This window comes from Hipposideros armiger, unplaced genomic scaffold (genome assembly GCF_001890085.2).
Source record: "Hipposideros armiger isolate ML-2016 unplaced genomic scaffold, ASM189008v1 scaffold_273, whole genome shotgun sequence".
Classification (NCBI taxonomy): domain Eukaryota; kingdom Metazoa; phylum Chordata; class Mammalia; order Chiroptera; family Hipposideridae; genus Hipposideros; species Hipposideros armiger.
The window spans coordinates 2,310,162-2,328,858 of NW_017731623.1; the positions used below are offsets into that span (position 1 = coordinate 2,310,162).

Sequence of the window (18,697 nt, forward strand, 5' to 3'; positions counted from 1 at the left end):
CCCCCCAACCCCCCCCATTATGCTCTAGACCACTGATGCCCACAGCATTTACCTACCATTTCCTCCTCTAGACATGCCTGGACATGAAGTCAGCATGTCCTGGGGGTGGCAAATGCATCTATTGTTCTGATAGCTTCCTCTACCTTCACACCTTCCCTACTGCCATGGCTACTCAGTGGGATTTGCCACATCCAGGAAGTGTACTCACCTTTCCTTCTGGCTGGCATCTTTTTGTATTTCTTCTAATTTTTTTTTTCTCATGTATTGGGAGCCTTGCTTCTTCATCTGTTTTATGAGCCACCTTGGAACGCAGCTCTGAAGTGGGACGCCCAGGGCTAGTTTCTTGAACTTCTTGTTGCCGCTTCCTGAGTCACTGGCACAGCTGTGGTATATTCATGTCCTGTATGTGCGCCTTCAGAACATATTCACTTTTTGTTTGTATCTTTTAAAAAATATTCACTTCCTGTTTGTGCTTTATAGGAAGTGTCTTTCATTTGTTTCCCGAATCCCTCCCACCCATTCCACTCTGGGAATGTGCTACTTCCTTTTTAGTGTTATGTCTCTTTCTTTGTAACTATCATCTTCCATGACCCGAGATCTCCTTCCTTCCTGGTTTCCTTCTTCCTTTCATTTCTCCCTTCCATCTTTCCTCCCTTCCTTCCTTTCTTTTAAATTCTCATTCTTAAAAGATGTTGGAGCTTTCTTTCTTTTTTTTTAAATTATAGGTCAGTTTCTCTATAAACATTGCTTTTCTTCTGAAGAAGTCTCTCTCCTTTCTTATTTCTAGTTGTGTATAATTTATAAAACAAATTCCTCATATATTATTTATGTTAAATTGGCTTCCACTGTTTTCTGATCATTTTGAAGGGGGTTAAACATGATTTACAGCTTGTCCACTGTCCATCCTTTTTAAATCTTGAGAGGTATATCTCTATGTGCAACAGGTATAGGATTCCAGGAGCAATACTGAATCACAGGTCATGTGAGAACACTGAAGCCCAGGGTTCCCTGAGGGCTAGAAGGTTCCCTCTGAACTACCAGAGCTGAGAATGTGCCTGGGTGTGTAACTGTAAGATGCAGCCCCTGGTTATTGCCTCAAGTCTCCAAATGCCTTTTCCTTCCTTTTCTCAGCAATTCACGACAACCTCCGTTACCAACTTACTGATGATGAAGAGGCGAAAGAGATGCTCAACTTCCAGTTAAGCTATGAACAAGGTAATTATGACGTGATAGAAACTCGTTTTCTCATCTACCAAGAGCAAAGCAGATGAGAGATCAGGGAACTGAGCTGCTAAGTGAAGAGTGTACCCTGAGGAAGGGATGCAGAAAGAGATGGGGAAGCCAGAGCGGTGGTGTGTTGTGGGTTTCCAATTAACCAGCCCAATGTAGAACCCAAGAACATTGCCAGGCAGGTATAGCAACTAAGAAGATGGAACATGACCCAAGAGAGAAGATCTCACTGTGACCATGAGGCATAGTTAAGGGGAAGAACTGACGTTAGTAACTTTGAGTTGGGAATTCAGTGGATCTGAGAAAGAGTAAGGGTTGGATCTTATGTAACAAGTCCAAAGAGGGAGCCCTTGGTGTGTCAAAAGAAGGAACTGAAATATGACTCATAATAAAAGTAAAGAGAGGAAGAGAATGAGTAGTAATTGTGCGTAGAAGAGAATGTGGAAGGAGTGGTACTGTGTAGAAAAGAAAGAGAGGACAAAGAAAATGAGTGAAAAGGAGAGAAAAAAGTAGAGAGCAATCAACAATGATGATAGTAACACCTAACTTTCATGGACCACTAGGCATATGGTCTGTACTTTACGTGGATCAATTCATTTCATTTAATTCTCATATATGAACTATGTACCATTGTAGCCAATAACCACTGATTCTAACTTTTCAATCATCTTTTCATTCATATTATTACTAATAATTAGTCATTCAATTATAACATATAAGACATTAATACTGAAAACTGTGATCTCTGGCAAAGTTCCTATAACCCAGATACCTTGTTACAAGTAGCATCTCACTTAATTCACATAACAACTTTATCAAAAGAGTTTTGTTATTCCCACTTTTCAGGAGAAAAAACTGAGGTGTGAGGGAGGATAGTTAGTGATATGTGCGGTTCACGCAATTAGGAATCGGCTTATCTCAAACTCCAACCTTCTCCTCCACACCAGTGGAGAGCAAAGATTCTGAGGCCCCACTGAAAGGCTTCAAATCTTGGTTTTACCACTCACTTACTTGGGCAAATTACTTAATTTCTGTCCAATTTCCTCATCTATAAATCGGTATCTATATCTATATCTAAAATAAGGTTGTCATAAGAATTAAGGAACTTAATTTATGTGAAGCACTTATACTAATTGCTATATGCTTACTACTGTTATTATAATGTATATCTGACTCCACCAACTAGACATTTACTCAATGCTCTACCTTTTGAGATTTTTCTCCTCAGGCACCCACTAAAGAGAAAAATTATTTTCCAGACTAGAGTAGCAGTGAGTGAAATGGCCTTCAAGCCCATTCTTAGGCCAAATGGTCCATAATAAATTTCTTTATTTGTTATGTGTTGATTTTTGTTTTTACTTGGAAGTAGCCCACGTAAAAAAACCATAAGAATATAATCAGCCTTGTAGAATGCCATTAATATATATCCTTTAATTTGAAAGTACACCTTAGGTATTATACATTTTAAATGCATTAATGCATTTATATAAAATTTGGATGTATTTTAATCATCATACTCATTCTTTTGAATAAAGACAAATTGCTAAAAGTATAAAATGTATATTAAAACGTACAAAGTATATAAAAAATATATTTACAGATTCTCATATTAAAGGTGGGGGGAAGGAGAAGGGCAGTGGAAGTAATAGTAATAGTTACTAGCAAATAATAAAATAGGTTCATCATGAAGGGAAGGGAAAACATATTCTTCAACCTTTTTAATGTGATCCAGGTAACACCCTACCTAGAGCTAGAATCCCAGAGCATCTCAGTGATGGGCAACAGATGAGTACAAGAGGAGAAGGTTCATCTCATGGCCCAAATAATGCAGTGCAAACCCAGGAAATGACAAATGAATATACCCAAGAAGCTCAACAAGAAGGTAAGTTTGACGGACAGTCCAACATTGGCCTGGGTGGCTCTGAATGACTGTCACACATACGGGCAATAGGTAAGGGCTGTGTCATGTGTTCATAATTCAGAAAGGAGGCTCCAGGGAGCCATGAATGAAGGCAGAGGAGTAGACCAGAGTCTGAGGCAAGGAGACATTTATTTACCAAGAAAAGGTGTCCGGTTTCTGTGGCAAAGGGGAGAGAGGAGGAAACCACAAATAGACACAGAGAGTGGATGCTGAAATAGCATAGGTGTAGAGAGGGCTGGAAGGGAATATCTAGAGGCACAGGGGAGAGAACTGGAAGCCTCACTAGGGGAGAGAGAGGCAAAAACAAAAAGCGACAGCATCGTTCAAAAGAGAGATGCCCTCAGCATCAAGGATGCACAAACAGTTCCTAGGGCAGAGGCAGCAGTGAGGACATGAATAGAAGCAGAAATGTGGAAAATGAAGAGAAGTAGACTGAGCTGTAAAAAAGACTGAATCAGAGGCAGAACAAATGGAAAAATTAACCTTCACTCCTTCACACCATCCACAAAAAATAATTCAAGTTGGTTCACAAATCTAAAAGTCAAGGCAAAAACTATAGAGCTTCTAGAAGAAAACACAGGAGAGTATCTTTGCAATTTAGGTAAGCAATGATTTGTTATATAGGACAAAAAGTATGGGTCATAGGAGAAAAACTTGGCAAATTGGACTTTATCAAAATTAAAAACTTCTGCTTATCCAAAGATAGCATTAAGAAAAAAAAAGGCAAGTCCTAGACCGGGAGAAAATATTTGCAATACATATATCTGACAAAACATTGTACCCAGAATATATAAAGAACTCCTATAAACAAATAATAAAAAGACACACCACCAATTCAAAAATGGACAAAAGAGTTGAACAGGCACTTCACTGCAGAAGATACAAAATGGCCAATAAGAACATAACAATATGTACAATGTCATTAATCATCAAGGGAATGTAAATTTAAAACTATAACAGATTACCATTCATGCACTAGAATTGCTAAAATTAAAAAGACTTATACATACAATGCCTAAAGTTGATGAGACTATGGCACAGTTAGAACTCCTGTGTATATTTTTAATAGAAATGTAAGGTGATGCCACCACTTTGGAAAACTGGCTGTCTCTTATAAACTTAATCTAAACTACAACTCAGCATTTCACTCCTAGGTATCTGCTCATGAGAAATGAAGTTGTATGTGCACACAAAGATTTGTACATGAAGGTTTAGAGTAGCTATATTCCTAATAGCTAAAACCTGGAACCAAAGAAAATGCCCATCAACAGGGGACTTAATAAACTATGATATACAATATTTATAGAGTGGAATACCAATCAGCAATAAAAAGGAGTGAACTACTGGAATATGTGATAACCTGGATAAATCCCAAAAACTTTACGTTGAGCAAAAGAAGCCAATCATAAGAGTACATGCTGTGTGATCCAATTTGTATGAGCATGAATACAGGCAAGTATAGTACCAGAAAGGAAGGTCTCGTTAATGGTGATAGAAATAAAAAAAGTGGTTGCTTATAGTGGGTGGAAACTGACTGGAACACAAAGGCAAGGGGATTTCCAGGCATGGCGACAATGTTCCCAATCTTCACTGGGCTGATGGTCACACAATTGTTTTTCATTTAAGATATATACAACTCAGTAAAAAAGGTGAACAAGACTCTGTTGGGCCTCAGGTGGAGTCTTTGGTGCTTGAATATCAGAGTTCAGCTTGAGCACACAGAAGTGTCCTCTCTGGTCACTGAGTTCTGTCATTATTTGTCACCCTCTTTAGTGGGCCATGAACACTCACCTCTCCAAATGAATAATGTAAGAGGGTTTGAAGTTACAACCAGCTTACTGCCACATGAAGGTAACTATCATTTAACTTAGATTCTGTATTAAACCTTTGTTTTCTTGTCTTCATAGAAAAAGATTTGCATTGTGTCTCTGACCCTAGATCTCTGCTAACCCCACTTCTCCTATCTGCCCTTTCCTGCCACAGATATGAGATAGACTGTGAGAAAAGGAGTCTGAGCTCCTAGGTAGACAGAGTATTCACTGATGAAAAATATAAAAAGAGAAATTTGAAAAGGTAGACAGGGAGTAACATATGACAAGTTACATGAATGGATACAGTTTTTTAAAGGGAATATCAAATCCTACCATCCCAGGTTAGGATGGGGATCATTTTCAATTAATTTTATGTAACAATTAAAAGGAAGTTAGAAATAATGTGACAAGTCAGGATCATGTGGGGGACTTTCATTATGTAGCTGGCCAGTTGGAGTCAAAGTCCAAGAGGAGAGTTTTGGAGATGATGAGAGAGGGGAACCTGGAGGATATAATCACAGAGAGACAAAAGTTAAAATAATATTGGCAGACAGAAGGTTAAGGTAAAGTGGTAGAAACAGAGATGGAAAGAGAGCAAACGTAAGACACTGCAGAGAAGAGATAAGCTGAAAAATCTTTTAAGGATCAGAGATAAAAATTGAGAGAAGAACATATGGAAAAGAAGGATGGAGAGAAAATTAAATACTAAGAAATGGGGAAAGTCAGGGAGAGGTACAAAATCAACCATCTAGAGAAAGAGTTAAAAAAAGAAGGGATGGAAATAGGTTGAGAGTGAAAGAGGATAAAGGGGAAAAAGGAACAGATTGGGACACAGTAAGTCTGGGGTAAGAGAACTGGGTATAAGCATTTTTGGGCACAAGAGTTGACAACATTAGCTTGAGTTTTCAAATTAAACTGACCCTAATCATCAAAATGGCACTTGAAAAATGCTCAGATGGCAACAGACCTTTCCCTGAATATTCCAATGAGTCCTGAGACCAAATCTGCACCCAAATTATCTCAGAGTCCATTTACCCATTGACCGAGGTTGATAGAGAGCTAACTTGCATTTTTTTCAGGAACCTTAAACTTGGCACTTCTAGGCTGAAAACAGCATCTTCATTGCTCAAGCTAGACGTAATCCCTCCTTAGCAGTCTTCTCACAGTGAGGGGTCACAATTGTTCAATGGTTTTCCAAGTTGGAAACCTGGAACTCATCCATGACTTCTCTTGCCCTCAAATATATATCCCTGTTTCTCACTTAACATAGTCATTTCTCTTTCAAAATAACTTCCACCTGTCTTTCTGTCATATCCCCCGGGCCAAGTCTCTAATCCAGATCTCTGTCATGGTTCTCAGAGCAGCAGTCATCTGCTTATCTCCCCCCTCTAATCTTGCTCTCATGAAATGAGTTTTTGGCACTTCAAATGGATGGAACGTTTGAAAATGAAAATAAGATTGTATTATTTTCCTACTTATCTTATTAATAGACTAGGACTAAATAAAAGTTTCTTTCAGTGGCCTCCAAGGTCATCAACAATGAGCTACCTGGCTATTTCCCTAACTTTACCACTTGCCTCCTACACTACTCAAGATAGAATAAACTTTCTTTCCCAATAATTTTATTTGTTAAATTTCTGTTTTATATCTGCGCCTTCTCATATGCCTTGTTCAGAACAGTTTTTGTGTTCTACTATCCTCCAATTCCATCTCCACTCTGCTTAAATTCGGTTTAAAATTTACTATCTCAGTGTGAGGACTTTCTTTATGAAATGCAGAAAGAACAATTGAGAGACAGAAAAGGAGAGAAAGAGCAGTATCACAGGAAGCAAGAGAAAAAGTTGTAGGAACAGAGGAAACGAGAGAAGCCTAACAGGAAAGACACTCTAAGAGATGCCAGCAGAAAGAAACAGAGGCAGAGGTTGATAACAATGCACAGAAACAAATGGAAAGGGAAGACGTAGAAAGAGAACCAGGTGTAAGAAAAGGAAAACTTCCCCATGATGGTTGAATTGTTCTCTGCCTATAGCGAAAGCTACTGAAGCAAAGTTAACTTTCAGTCAGGTTGTTTGCAGAGTGGGGCATTCCAGTTTCTCAGGCTTTCTTGGTTTCTCATAATTTTCTTGCGGTGTTTTGTTTTGTTTTTCTTCATAAATTGAGATGTCCATGGGATTCCATTACGTTTTGAAGAGGATAGCATAGCCTGTTGTGAACCTTGTGATGGAGATGAGCCTCAGGAAGCATTGAGCTCCCCACCAAGTGGTGGGCCAGGTGAGGAAAGGGGGATTATCAGCCTTGGGTTGCAGGGTGTCAGGTGACGGAATTCAGAACTGGTGTTTCCTGATGCATTAAACTATGAACATCCTCCACTGTCAAAACAACCAGTGTGTCCTGGAAATCCATGTTCTTAAGTGCACATTCTAGTACAAATATGCCTGAGGAAGGGGATGTCTTTCACACCTATTAATAGTAAAGATTGGGACTTGCCATAATGAATGCAAGAGATCTAGAAAGAGCAAGAAAGAGAGCCTCAAGTAGGAAAAGTGATAAAGAGCAGTGAAGAAAAATGAAGAGGGAAAAGGCAGAGAGGGGGCCAGAGTCAAGGAGATGAGTTAATCCCTCGTGGCATAGAAGCCACAGTGTGTAGTAAGAAAGATGCGCAGGACAGAGGAGGTGACTGGGGGGAAACAGGAAGGAAAAGCGGTAGAACGAGGGTATAGGGATTAGGGGAACTCCTTGGAGCACCTGTACCATTTTCCCAAGAAGACGCTCTCCCAAGTGCTGAACACCAGAAATCGGCATGAGCGCTCTGAGGTCTTATAACGCAGGAGTTTGACTCCTGGCAGGCTCTTGGATTTGGTGAGGCTGAAAAAAGACATCGGAGCCATCGGTAAAACGTTCGTACCACAGTTCTATTCTTGAGGCAGTCGGTCGAGAGACAGGAAGCAGGATCTGTAAGATCTGCAAGATCCTCAAGATCCTCAGGATCCTCAAGATCCTCAAGATCCTCAAGATGCGCAAGATGCGCAAGATGCGCAAGATGCGCGATTGCTAACGTAGCCAGGGCGGTTATACAGCACACAGAACAATAGTGGCTGATTGCCAACTGGTTACACAAGAGGGGAGGGCGTTTCCAGGTGTTCTGCGCATGCGTGGGCTGCAAGCTGCGCTAGTACTTTTCCATGTGAGGCTGAGAGTCTGGAAACTGCTGTCTGGGACTCTGTCCCAACAGGTCTGTTCTATGGTTACCATGTCTGGTTGGTCATTTCTGCGTGATCACCAAGCTCTCGAAAGGACTAAGGGAGGCGATTCCAAAGACACACCCAAACTGCTACCAGGTGATAGGGGTGGGTAGTTAGGGTTTAAATGACTAATTACCTCCTTAAATCTATTTGTCTGTCTGTATGCAAGGGACACTTACCTTCCTTCTCCTCAACACAAATCACACCTTTTCTCTGCCTCTTGCCTGCTTTCCCCAGGTATGTGGGAGGCAGAGGGCAAAGGAGGGCTAAGTGCCTTAGTGAGGGGCCCCCTGGGTATAGAATTTGAGAACACAAAATAATGAAAATGTAGGTTGGGGGCACCAAATGAAGTTGTATAAGTGGGCCCAATTTTATCTAAATATATATGGAATTTAAATACAAACAGTTTGGGGTTTGGGAAGAGAGAGAGAATTTTAAACTCACTCTTCAGGGATTACAGGGGAATAATAAAATACTAGATAAGAGGAAGTGAGGTAAAAGAATAAATAGGGCAACAATGAAGCAAAAAGGTAAAGAACACCATGGAGGAAGAAAAGTACAAATGCAGAGACAGTAGAAGTCAAGGATAGAAAGTCCTAGTCAAGGAGATCTATGGGTCTTCATGACACAGATGCAGCAATGTGCAGAACGAGAGTTAGAGGGTAAAAAAGAGGAGAGAGAAGGAGAAAGGGGAAAAGGAGCCTAACAATGTGCTCAGCAGTGCAGAGAAAAGCTCATTTGATGCAAACATATTTTTATTCCCAAAGAGCAGTGCCCTGCACTCTGAAATTCAGAGCTCTGAGGCACCCTGAGCATGACCCCATCTAGGTAGAGTCAGGTCACTTTCAATTTTTCATCATGGTTGTGTTTCTCTCTTCAGTGTCCTTGAAGATTGTAGATCTACAAATGGATGAAGGAGGAAAATCAGAAGAAATGCCCGTGTTACTACCTTATGATGGAGAAGGTAATTAGGATTTAAGCACCTATTATCTAATGAAACTTTACTTTCCTGTAAACAGAGAAATGCCTATTTTTTCATCTCTTCCTATTCCCCCATCCACACATCCATCCATTCATCCATCCACAGTCACACATATAGACAGACTATGCCCAGCTTCTAGTCACTTCCTTTTAGAGACATAAACAGTGAAGAAAGGATGAGCTGAGAATGGCTGGAATTTCACTGGGTATAGGACACATACAAAGAAAGGGAGAATGAAAAATGTAGATGAGTCATTAAATGAAGGCAGACTGAAGTGTTGCCAGTTTCACCTAAATGAACTTGGAATCCAAGTATCACCAGGTGAGATGTGTTATCAGTAGAGAACACAATTTTCAAGCTATTTTCTCCAGCTTGTGCCAGGGCATAATGAGTGTAACTGCAAAATAGAAAATGCTTGAGAAAGACTTTTCAAATGGATGTGGCGAGGGGAAGGATACCTCTCTGTTCATCAATGGCAAAAAAAGAGAACTTTGATGACATGGGAGAATAAATATGTGAGATGAACAAAATATACAGGAAGGCTGAAATTTAAATTTTTTGATTTAACTTTTAGGTTGAAAAATTAGAAACAGAAAGTTAAGAATGAGAGAGAACAGACAGAAGCAGGAAAATGATCACCATAGTAGAAAGGAGACAAGCTCAATAATCACAGCACAGAATAAAAAGGTTGAGAACATGACATTAAGAGAGAAACCCACATAGGGAAGTGCTAAGAAATAGAAGAGTGGGGGAGAGCCATAGTTACACAAACAGAAAAAGATAAAGGAGAATGAGTGAAAAGTCAGTAGAAAGGGATTCCTGTGTATAAAGGATCAAGAAGATGGTTTGGGACATCGGAGAAAGCGAAGATGAGTCACTGCACAGAAACAACTTCTGACACTAGGAATGGTACCTGTTAGCCATGAGCTTTCAGATTATGGTGTCCTCAGTTATCAAAGTGGCACCTGTAATGTGCTCAGAGGCGATGAGCCTTCCCCCGCCATTCTTGTCTGCTCCCATGATAACTTAACAGTCCCCAAATTCCAAGCTCTGGCCCAGACTTGTCTTCTAAGCTCATTCTTCAAAGGGCCAGAATACATTTCTGCAGGGATCTAAAAGACATCTTCATTTAGATTTTTTTTCCAGGAACCTCAATACAAGATGCTTCTATAATTGCACATACCATCTTAACCCCAGATCTGCTTCCTTTCTGGTGTCTCCTATCTCAGTATGAAACACTGTTGTTCCATCCCTCAAGCATGCACCTAGGGGTTATCAGTGTCTTGTTCCTCTCCCTCAACTTACACACCCAATCAATCATTTAGTTTAGTCAGCTATACATTTAACATGTCCCACTTGTCCACTCCTTTCCACATCCAACACAAAAACTAGTCAGATCCCTCTTCTCTCTGGAACTAGAGCGATGGCCTTTAGTTTCATATCTTCACCCAATTTTGCATCCATTACATACATTTTCTCCAACTCAACTAGGTGACTCTTTGAAAATGCAACCTGACTTTACTTTCCTACCTTAAATCAACAACTTCTTGTTTTCATAAGGATTAAATCCATTTTCCTTCCCATGGGTCCAGTCTCACCCCTGCCTCTCCTGCAATCACTTCAAAACTTGGTATGAAACTTTGCAGGAATTTTAATTTTCTGGTTACTCTTTCTCATCTGAGCCTTTGCATGTGCTTAGCTCTGTGCCTAGGACAGTTTTCTTGGCCTACTCTGCCCTCCGTTCTGCTCACTAATCAGGTGAATTCATGTGCAAAGTGTGTACCATTTCAGAGATGCCTTTTCTGACCCGTAGTTTGAGAAAGCAGCAGGATGGGAGGAGACATAAAGCACAGCATCAGGAAGCAAAAGGGAAAATAGGGAAGTTGGGACAGATATCAGAAAAGAAACAAATCAGAACAAAGACAAGTACCAAGGAACACCAAATGCAGGATACAGAGATAGAAACAAAAGAAGCAGAGACATGTGGGAAGGGTGAACATGAGAAAGGTGTGGAATATAAGGAGTGCAAGGTTCCCGACAGTCTCCATCCGATTGTTGGATTGTGCAAGACCTTTAACCTTCACAAAACCTAAGCCACAGACACAAAAACTCATAACCTCTATTTTATGGATGAGGAAATAATGCACAGAAAGACATGCAAATCAGTTTTCAAGGGCAAAGTAGGAATGGAAAAATGGCACAAGTGTCCTGGATGTGTCACTGAGGGTGACAGTTGAGCAAAGCCAGCCCATGCATGGTAGGGTCCTGTGGTCAGAATAGAAATAGGAAGTCAAAGAGTCCCTGCAGGTTCCCAGGGAGTGAACCAGGGTCCAAGAGTATCATTTATGAAAAAAAAATAATGGTGGGGAGGGAAGGGGAACCACTGAGAGCCTAGGAATGACCCAACCACTTGTGCTAGGAGAGAGCTAGAATAAGAGCGCTAGACAGGATAACTGAAGAAATGATGGATTATCACTGAAAAAAACAAAAACTAAAAACAAGACCAAAAAACAAGCCAGGGAGAGAAGCCTAACAATGGGATCAGTGCACAGTGAAGAAACAGAAATGTGTGAATGCAAAGAGAAGGAAACGGAGGGGAAATAAGATGACAACAACAACAAAAAAGCAGAGCCAGATGGCGTGGCTTCTCAGGAGCAGTGCTTGGGGTACACATATCACTTTCTACCATGGTTGGCACAAACACGCTGACGTTTCTTTCTGATCACCCTCCCCGGTCCGCTATTTTCTTGTTTCTCTGCAGTGATCTGTGATTCTGAAGCTCTGCAAATGACTAATGAAGGGCTGGAGAAGATGCTTAGCCTTCTACCAGCTGAAGGAGAAGGTACCTATAATTTAAATTCCCAACCACCTCAATAAATGTTTGTTTTCTGGTCAGCAAAGGAAAAAAATCCACCTCTCCTCCCATCCTACCATTTTCTTCCTCATATTCACATACATACAGATAGGATTGCTTTGTTTTTTTCCAAACTGAGAGAGAGACAAAGGATACAGGTGAGCTGAGCTCCTAGGAGGAGATGGGATCCTCGCATGGAGAATGGAGGTAGACAGAATATGCCAAAGGCAGGCTGGGACACCTGGGAGTGCTGGGCGATTTTACTAAATGCATGCAAACATCCAGACATTTGCAGGTTATGGCAAATAAGGCAAGGAGAACATTCTCAGCCGACTTCCGGAAGTACCAGGAACACGGAAGTAAGTTTTATGAATGTTTGATAGGCTTGTAATTTAGAAAGGTCCTGTGGGGGACTGTTAGGATAGAGGTGATTAGCAAAGCCTCTGCGGCACTGTGGTCCATGTGAAATGGAAGAATTTTTATCAATTTGGGAGAAAGGACCTGTGAGGAAAATACATAAAATAATGAAAAATGTACAGGCATCCAGAAGGTTGAGTGGGAGAAATACAGATCAAACAAGAGAAAGTGAGAGACAAAGTAGAAAGAAATGAGGTACAGAGATAAAAGTTAGAGATTTATATATAGAGGCAAATAAATACCAAAAAATCATAATGTGAAAATAAGCACAAAGGAAACTATGTAGAGAAAGAGGTATCCAAATAATTTCAGAATCAATAAAGAGTGAACCCTGTTGCATAAGGAAGAGAGGAGAGAAGGTGGGATCCTGTAATGCTGAAGTGTGAGTCACTAGGCAGGAGCATCTCCCAGCGAAAGGGGTGTAGGTCACTATTGAGTTTTCAGGTTAAGGTCCCCCCAGGTAGAGAGTGGTGCCCATAATATACTCAGAGAACAGCACTCTTCTCTCTGGCTGCCTCCACCACTCTCAGGGAACAGAATGAGTGTCAAGGGCATGCTTGCTAGGCAGACGTGTGTCCCAAGGTCATCGATCTATGGTCTAATGACATTTATGCCAGGACCTTCTCCACTTGGATCTTTTTTAGGAACTGACGCTTTCCAAATGGAACCCAACTTTTCTTTTGTGAAAACAGGAACTCCTGCTTCTCCAGAGTTGACTCTCTTAGGAACGGGAATATGGACGTCCCATTCTCTGTTGCTCCCATCCCACTGATTTTCTGCACTTTAGCATGATTGTGATTTGCAAGATGTAAATCAGATCCTATTACTTTCCCACGTAAACCGAGGGACCTTCGTTGCCCTTGGATTCAATCAGTTATCCTTCCTGTAGCCTTCTTTGCCTTCCATTCACCATGGCACCCCAGCCATTTCTTCTGCCTCATCTCTAACGAGAGTATAAATGTTTTCAGGGGTTGCAATGCTCTGATCTCTCTTTTACAGGTGGGCCGTTGAGCAGCTTTTTTCTGTGTTTGGTGGTGTTGCCTTGGCCCACTGTGCTGCTTATCCCATTTCTTGATTAGGCTGTATTACACTGTTTCAAGGATGCCTTTCCTGATACCTACTATGAGAAAGGGGGCGAGGAGATAAGTGAGACGGGGAAAGGGGAAACAGAGCAGTGTCAGGAACTCAACATAAAAAGAGGCAGGAGCTGAGGAGACAGAAACACATTAAAACAAAGACAAGCATCTGGAGACAGTAGCAGCAGGAGGCAAGGGCAGAGACTGAAGTAAAGTACACGCGATGGGGAAGGGGAAGAAGTGAGTGGGATTAGGGGTACAGGGAGGGAGGAAGATGCTGCATGGTTCTCAGCCTCTGGTGGCAGTGACAGGAGTGAGTCAACCTGCAGGCCAGGTGAATGCCAAGGGCAGACCAGGACGGTCTGGGACCGGGACAGTCCCACCTAGGACATACCTGAGCTTCCCATGTCTTCACTATGTGTTTTCTTGCCAAGATTTCCCCATGGTTGTATAGTGAGACCCTCATGGATTTCAATTCTTTCTGCAGAGGACAGCAATACCTGTTTGGAGTACTGTGATCGAGAAGAACCCCAGGAACCCTTGAGCTCCCTACGAAGATGCGAGTCAGGTAAGGAAGGGGGTGATTACCAGCCCCGGGCTGAAGGGTGTTGGGAGGTGGAATCCAAAGCTGAACAGCCGGACCCCTAGTGTTAGAATCGATGGTTTCCCTCTTTGTATTGTAGTGGATAAATATCACAGAAAGATGGCATTATTTTTCTTTTATATCCTTTATGCTTATTTATACTGAAGACTCAATATTGTGATTCTAACTCCTGCCCACACCTTATTTTTTATAAAGAATAAAAGCTAAGTATTTATCTAGTGCTTAATAATAGCACTATAACGTTGTCATAACCTTGGTGAGGCTTCAAAAGCAACATGGTTCTGAGATCTACTTGTTAGAAGAAAGATCAATAACTCTCAAACCCAAATTACAGTTTTTGGCACATGTTCTTCTTCAGGTTATGAAATTACATAGCACCCTTTTCTTTCAAAGTACTTTGGTAAGTGAGATTTCCTCACAAAACTTTAGAACTTAGCCAGGGAAACGGTTGTTATCCCTCCTTAGAGATAAAGAAGTGGAAGCACAGAAAAATAGTATTTGTTTTTCCCTGAGATCAAAGTAGCAGGACGAGCAGACGCCATGTCCCAAGTTTCTCACTGCAGGTGGTGGCTGTGTGAGGCTAGCAGGAGTCAGTGTGGTGACAAATCAGGGTCCAAAGGGAGACCTGCAGGCTCCCAGAGGAATGAGAACAGGGACTGTTGCAGAGACACTTCGACTTAACAAATAAAGAATGTCAGTAGGGAGGGGAAGAAATCCAGAGAGACAGGGAGAGAACAACTGGACCCTGGTGTAGGGACTGGAGGCATCTGGGAGAACAGAGTTAGAATAAGCAGAAAAGAAGAGATCAAGGTCACCATTGAGGGAAGAAAAGACAGAAAAGTAAAGAGATAGGAGAAGTCAAGGAGAGTGGAGCCCACAAAATCAAAGATGCATGAAGATTGTCCTGGTGCAGAAGCAGAAATGTTAGGAGGCAGGTCTGTAGGTAACTGAGAAGCAGAGAGCAGGAATGTGAGGTGAATGAGATGGAAACAGAGACAGACAGGACCTGGTTGGATCTGAGGTGAGGTGCTTGGAGCAGATGTGCTATTTCCCAAAGGGCAGCTCACCTGTGCTCTGGACAGTCTGGTTCAGCTCATTTGCTTGATTCTCTTCAGTGTCCGGTGATTGTGAAAGTCCCCAAATGACCAAAGAACCAGAGGAGATGCCTGGCCAACAACTATGTGATGGAGAAGGTAATTGTGATTTAAATTCCCATTTAATGAATTCAATCTTCTTTTTTTTTTTATCTACAGGGAGGAAAATCGCCCCCTTTTTCTCCCCTCTGATGCTGTTTCCCTTCTCATACCCAGAAAGAAAAAAATACATAGAGCTGAGAGGAAAGGATCAACAATAGAGCAAGAATTAGGTGTAAGGGATGGGTTACTTATGAGATGGGTTAACTGTTCTCATGCTCTCATGATAATGACAGGAGCCATGTTAAGTCAGGTGAACACAAGACCAGGAGGTCTGAAGGCAGGGACATTTCCACTGGGGACATGTGATCAGCCTTGTTCTTCCTGTTTGTCTCAGGGTTGGCTTCCTGCTTATCTGGTTTATTGCCTCCAGATTTTGAATCAGGCATAGTATAGGTATACTAACGTTCTCATCAAGTAAAAACTGATCACCTGTTACAGAATTTTCCAGGCATTCTGAAGTTAGTCCTTGTTTAGTACATTTAATCTGATAATTTCATTTGTAAAATAGATCCCTACCTATTAATTATGTAGGTTTTATTATTATTTTTTCTTTAAGAAAAAAAATGTTAGATAATGGTATGAAAGTAACAGTTACTGGTTGGCAAATGGTAACTTTGGGGCATTTTCTCTCTTCTTTTATAGAAATACCATAAAATGTATTATATACTTTAGACATGACAGAAGGTTCCCCATGGAAACCAAAAGTCATCTTTCATGAGGTTTTGTCATTTATTAAGTGCAAGAGTTAAAATCATACTGAGAGTACAAAGAGGAAGTAGAGTTCTGCCAGTGGGAGATTGAAGCTTTGGCAAAGGCAAGCCCATGACAAACAGCAAAGAGGCCACAACACTCAGCCATAGGAGTGAGTGGTGTCCTGCATGTGAATGGAGTATGGGGTTCATCCACCAAGAAGAGACTAAAATGTAGACATGTGATCAATTACATGGTAATAGGTGACCTCAGATTGTGTGCTAAACAAAAGGATTTTCTTTCACAAATTAACAAACTGTGAAGTCCCTTTGTGAAGGTTTTGGTCAGGTATTCAAGACAAAGTGTGACCAAATATTTTTGCACAAATTGGCTCCTGCCTAATGGACACACACCCATTAATTCATTTTGGGGGCTTGCGTGGATACGGGACTTATCAGGTCTATGCCTCATCCATTTGCCTTGGATCACTTTCTTCTTACATTCAGAAAGCACAGAAAAATCAGAAAAAACACACACATGAGACTATGCTGTCTAAAAATAGATAAAAGAGAGTGAGAGTAAATGCAGTCGTGGAAGAATAAGCCCATTAACAGGATATTTGCTAAATGCTGCACCTCCAAAGCAAGTGTCAGACTCCTTTGTATCTAACTGCACACACACATATTTAAATAATAAGATAACTTCAGGGCTAAGAGCTCATGAAGCACATCAGAACTCACATTGTTGCTGAGACAGATTCACTTGGCAGTGGATCAGGAAGGCAATCTGAGTTGGGCACAAGAGGTCGGCAATTTACACCTTTGGTCAAGGGGTTGCACAGGACCTTCCTAAGCAAGAGTCTTCAAGATGATCTTGGTGGAAACTCCGTCTTGAAGGAATTGCCCATGACGCAGTATCTGAAGTTAAAACAGGAATTTGTGGCTTACTTACTTATGGTGGGAGGAGGCACCATACTTGTTGGACACAATTTCTTTAAAAATTGAAACTACTGATTTGATATAGAGTTTTGGAAAGCATGTGATTCAGGGACTGCAGACTTTCAGAAACAGGAGTGACTGTGAATAGGCTCCATTTAGCCATAGGCACAGGCTTTCTGGGGCGTGGCTGTTGCGGATTGGCTGATTTTCAGAAGTGTAAGGCTGTGTCTGATTAGCAGCCTTTTAAGCGAGGTTAGTGATGTCAGTAGTCATTGGCCAATTGGGATGAGTTTTAAAATGGTTCTGCTAGTTCCTTTTTACAGTATTTAAAGAGCAGGTAGTTTGTTCCTGGAAGAATCAGGTCTGTGTATTGCATTCTTAGGGCTACAAGGAGAAAAATGAAAGTAGAGGAAGTAGAATGAGGCAGAAAAGATGGGAAAAGCATGGCCCTGGAGGACCTCAGGTGGGATTATTGGAGCAGGTATATTTTTCTGAGGAAGCAGTTCATTGTAGCTCAGAGTACAAAGGCGCAGCAAGAGTGCACCAGGAAATTTCCCTAAATCACTGTCTCAGGATCCACGGACAGTAATTTTCTTGTTTCTCTTTAGTGTCTGGTGAACCAGAGGCTGTACAATTGAATACAGAAGGAGATTCACAAGCGCAGACCTCCAGCCTACTACCCTGTGATGGACAAGGTAACTATGACTTAACAAATAATAAAGACAGAATCAGAGTTCTGATAAAGAGAAAAAGACAAGAGAGGAAAACAGGGAGACTCACAGGAAGAGTCGGATATGGAAGATCAGTGAAACATTTCAGAGGAAGAAGTGGAAAACGAGATCAACAAAGTCACAGAATGAGGATCATATAGGCAAATGATAGGTCTTCATAAATCATAATTTTGGCCCAGCATGTGGTAATGAGATGTATTTTTGTGTACATGCTTCTCAGAAGATGTGCCAGGAGGTTCGGAAGCAAGGCCTGAAAGTAGCCAAGCATGTGACACAATAGATAAAGTTTTGTGAGAGTCAGGGGATGGGGGTGGAGTCACAGGTGCCACAAACCCCAGGTAGGGTGGTGGCAGGTGGTCCAGGCCTTCCCACTATCCCAGGGATCGGCAAACTTTTGAGATGGGAGATCCAATCCTGTCCCTCACAACAGTTTAAAAGCAATTTAAAGACCTATAAAAGAAATGAAATCTCCATTATGTGAATAATATCCTTTAAAAATTTTATAAATGAAACTATGGTAGTTTTATTTTCATTTTCAATTTTACTTCAGAGCCACACCTACATCCCCAAAGAGCCGCATGTGGCCCGCGAGCCGCAGTTTGCCGACCCCTGCACTGTCCTTTTTCTGCCTTACTCTTTGTGGCCCTTTTGGGAATAGCAGCGGGGGCAAGAGATTATTATGAAGTCATGTTAATGGATCCACCCTATTGATTATGTATTAATGATGTAGGAGAAATCCACTCTTAAAATGGCAGTGTTGGGTTTACTCTATTAGAATATTAGTAATAAAACTTGTACTTATACAGTGATTTCCACCGTTGTCACACCCAACACTTCTTGGAATCTGAAAAAAGTCTAAGTGTACCTCTGCTAGTCATTTTTGTCACAACCTTAGCAAGGCCTCAAAACACAAGTGATCCTGCCACTTAATTGTCAGTAGGGGAGACTTCAGATCAGGTACTCTTAACCTAGCATGTAGGTTTGGTGGATGTCCTCCAGAATGTC

At 41.3% G+C, this 18,697-nt stretch overlaps 1 protein-coding gene across 1 annotated transcript in view; it reads left to right on the forward strand.

Moving 5' to 3' along the window:
* Window positions 1–17,766, forward strand: part of LOC109390507 (nuclear body protein SP140-like) — a gene marked incomplete at its 3' end in the record, with an annotated part of 35,481 nt that extends 17,715 nt beyond the window's left edge. The window contains exons 7-15 of the mRNA XM_019657060.1: window positions 1,132–1,215; window positions 2,963–3,112; window positions 4,925–5,002; window positions 7,123–7,233; window positions 9,085–9,168; window positions 11,948–12,028; window positions 14,021–14,101; window positions 15,253–15,330; window positions 17,570–17,766. Coding sequence (XP_019512605.1) covers window positions 1,132–1,215; window positions 2,963–3,112; window positions 4,925–5,002; window positions 7,123–7,233; window positions 9,085–9,168; window positions 11,948–12,028; window positions 14,021–14,101; window positions 15,253–15,330; window positions 17,570–17,766 — 944 coding nt within the window. The remainder of the gene's footprint in view (window positions 1–1,131; window positions 1,216–2,962; window positions 3,113–4,924; window positions 5,003–7,122; window positions 7,234–9,084; window positions 9,169–11,947; window positions 12,029–14,020; window positions 14,102–15,252; window positions 15,331–17,569) is intronic.
* Between the last annotated feature and the right edge of the window lie 931 nt (window positions 17,767–18,697).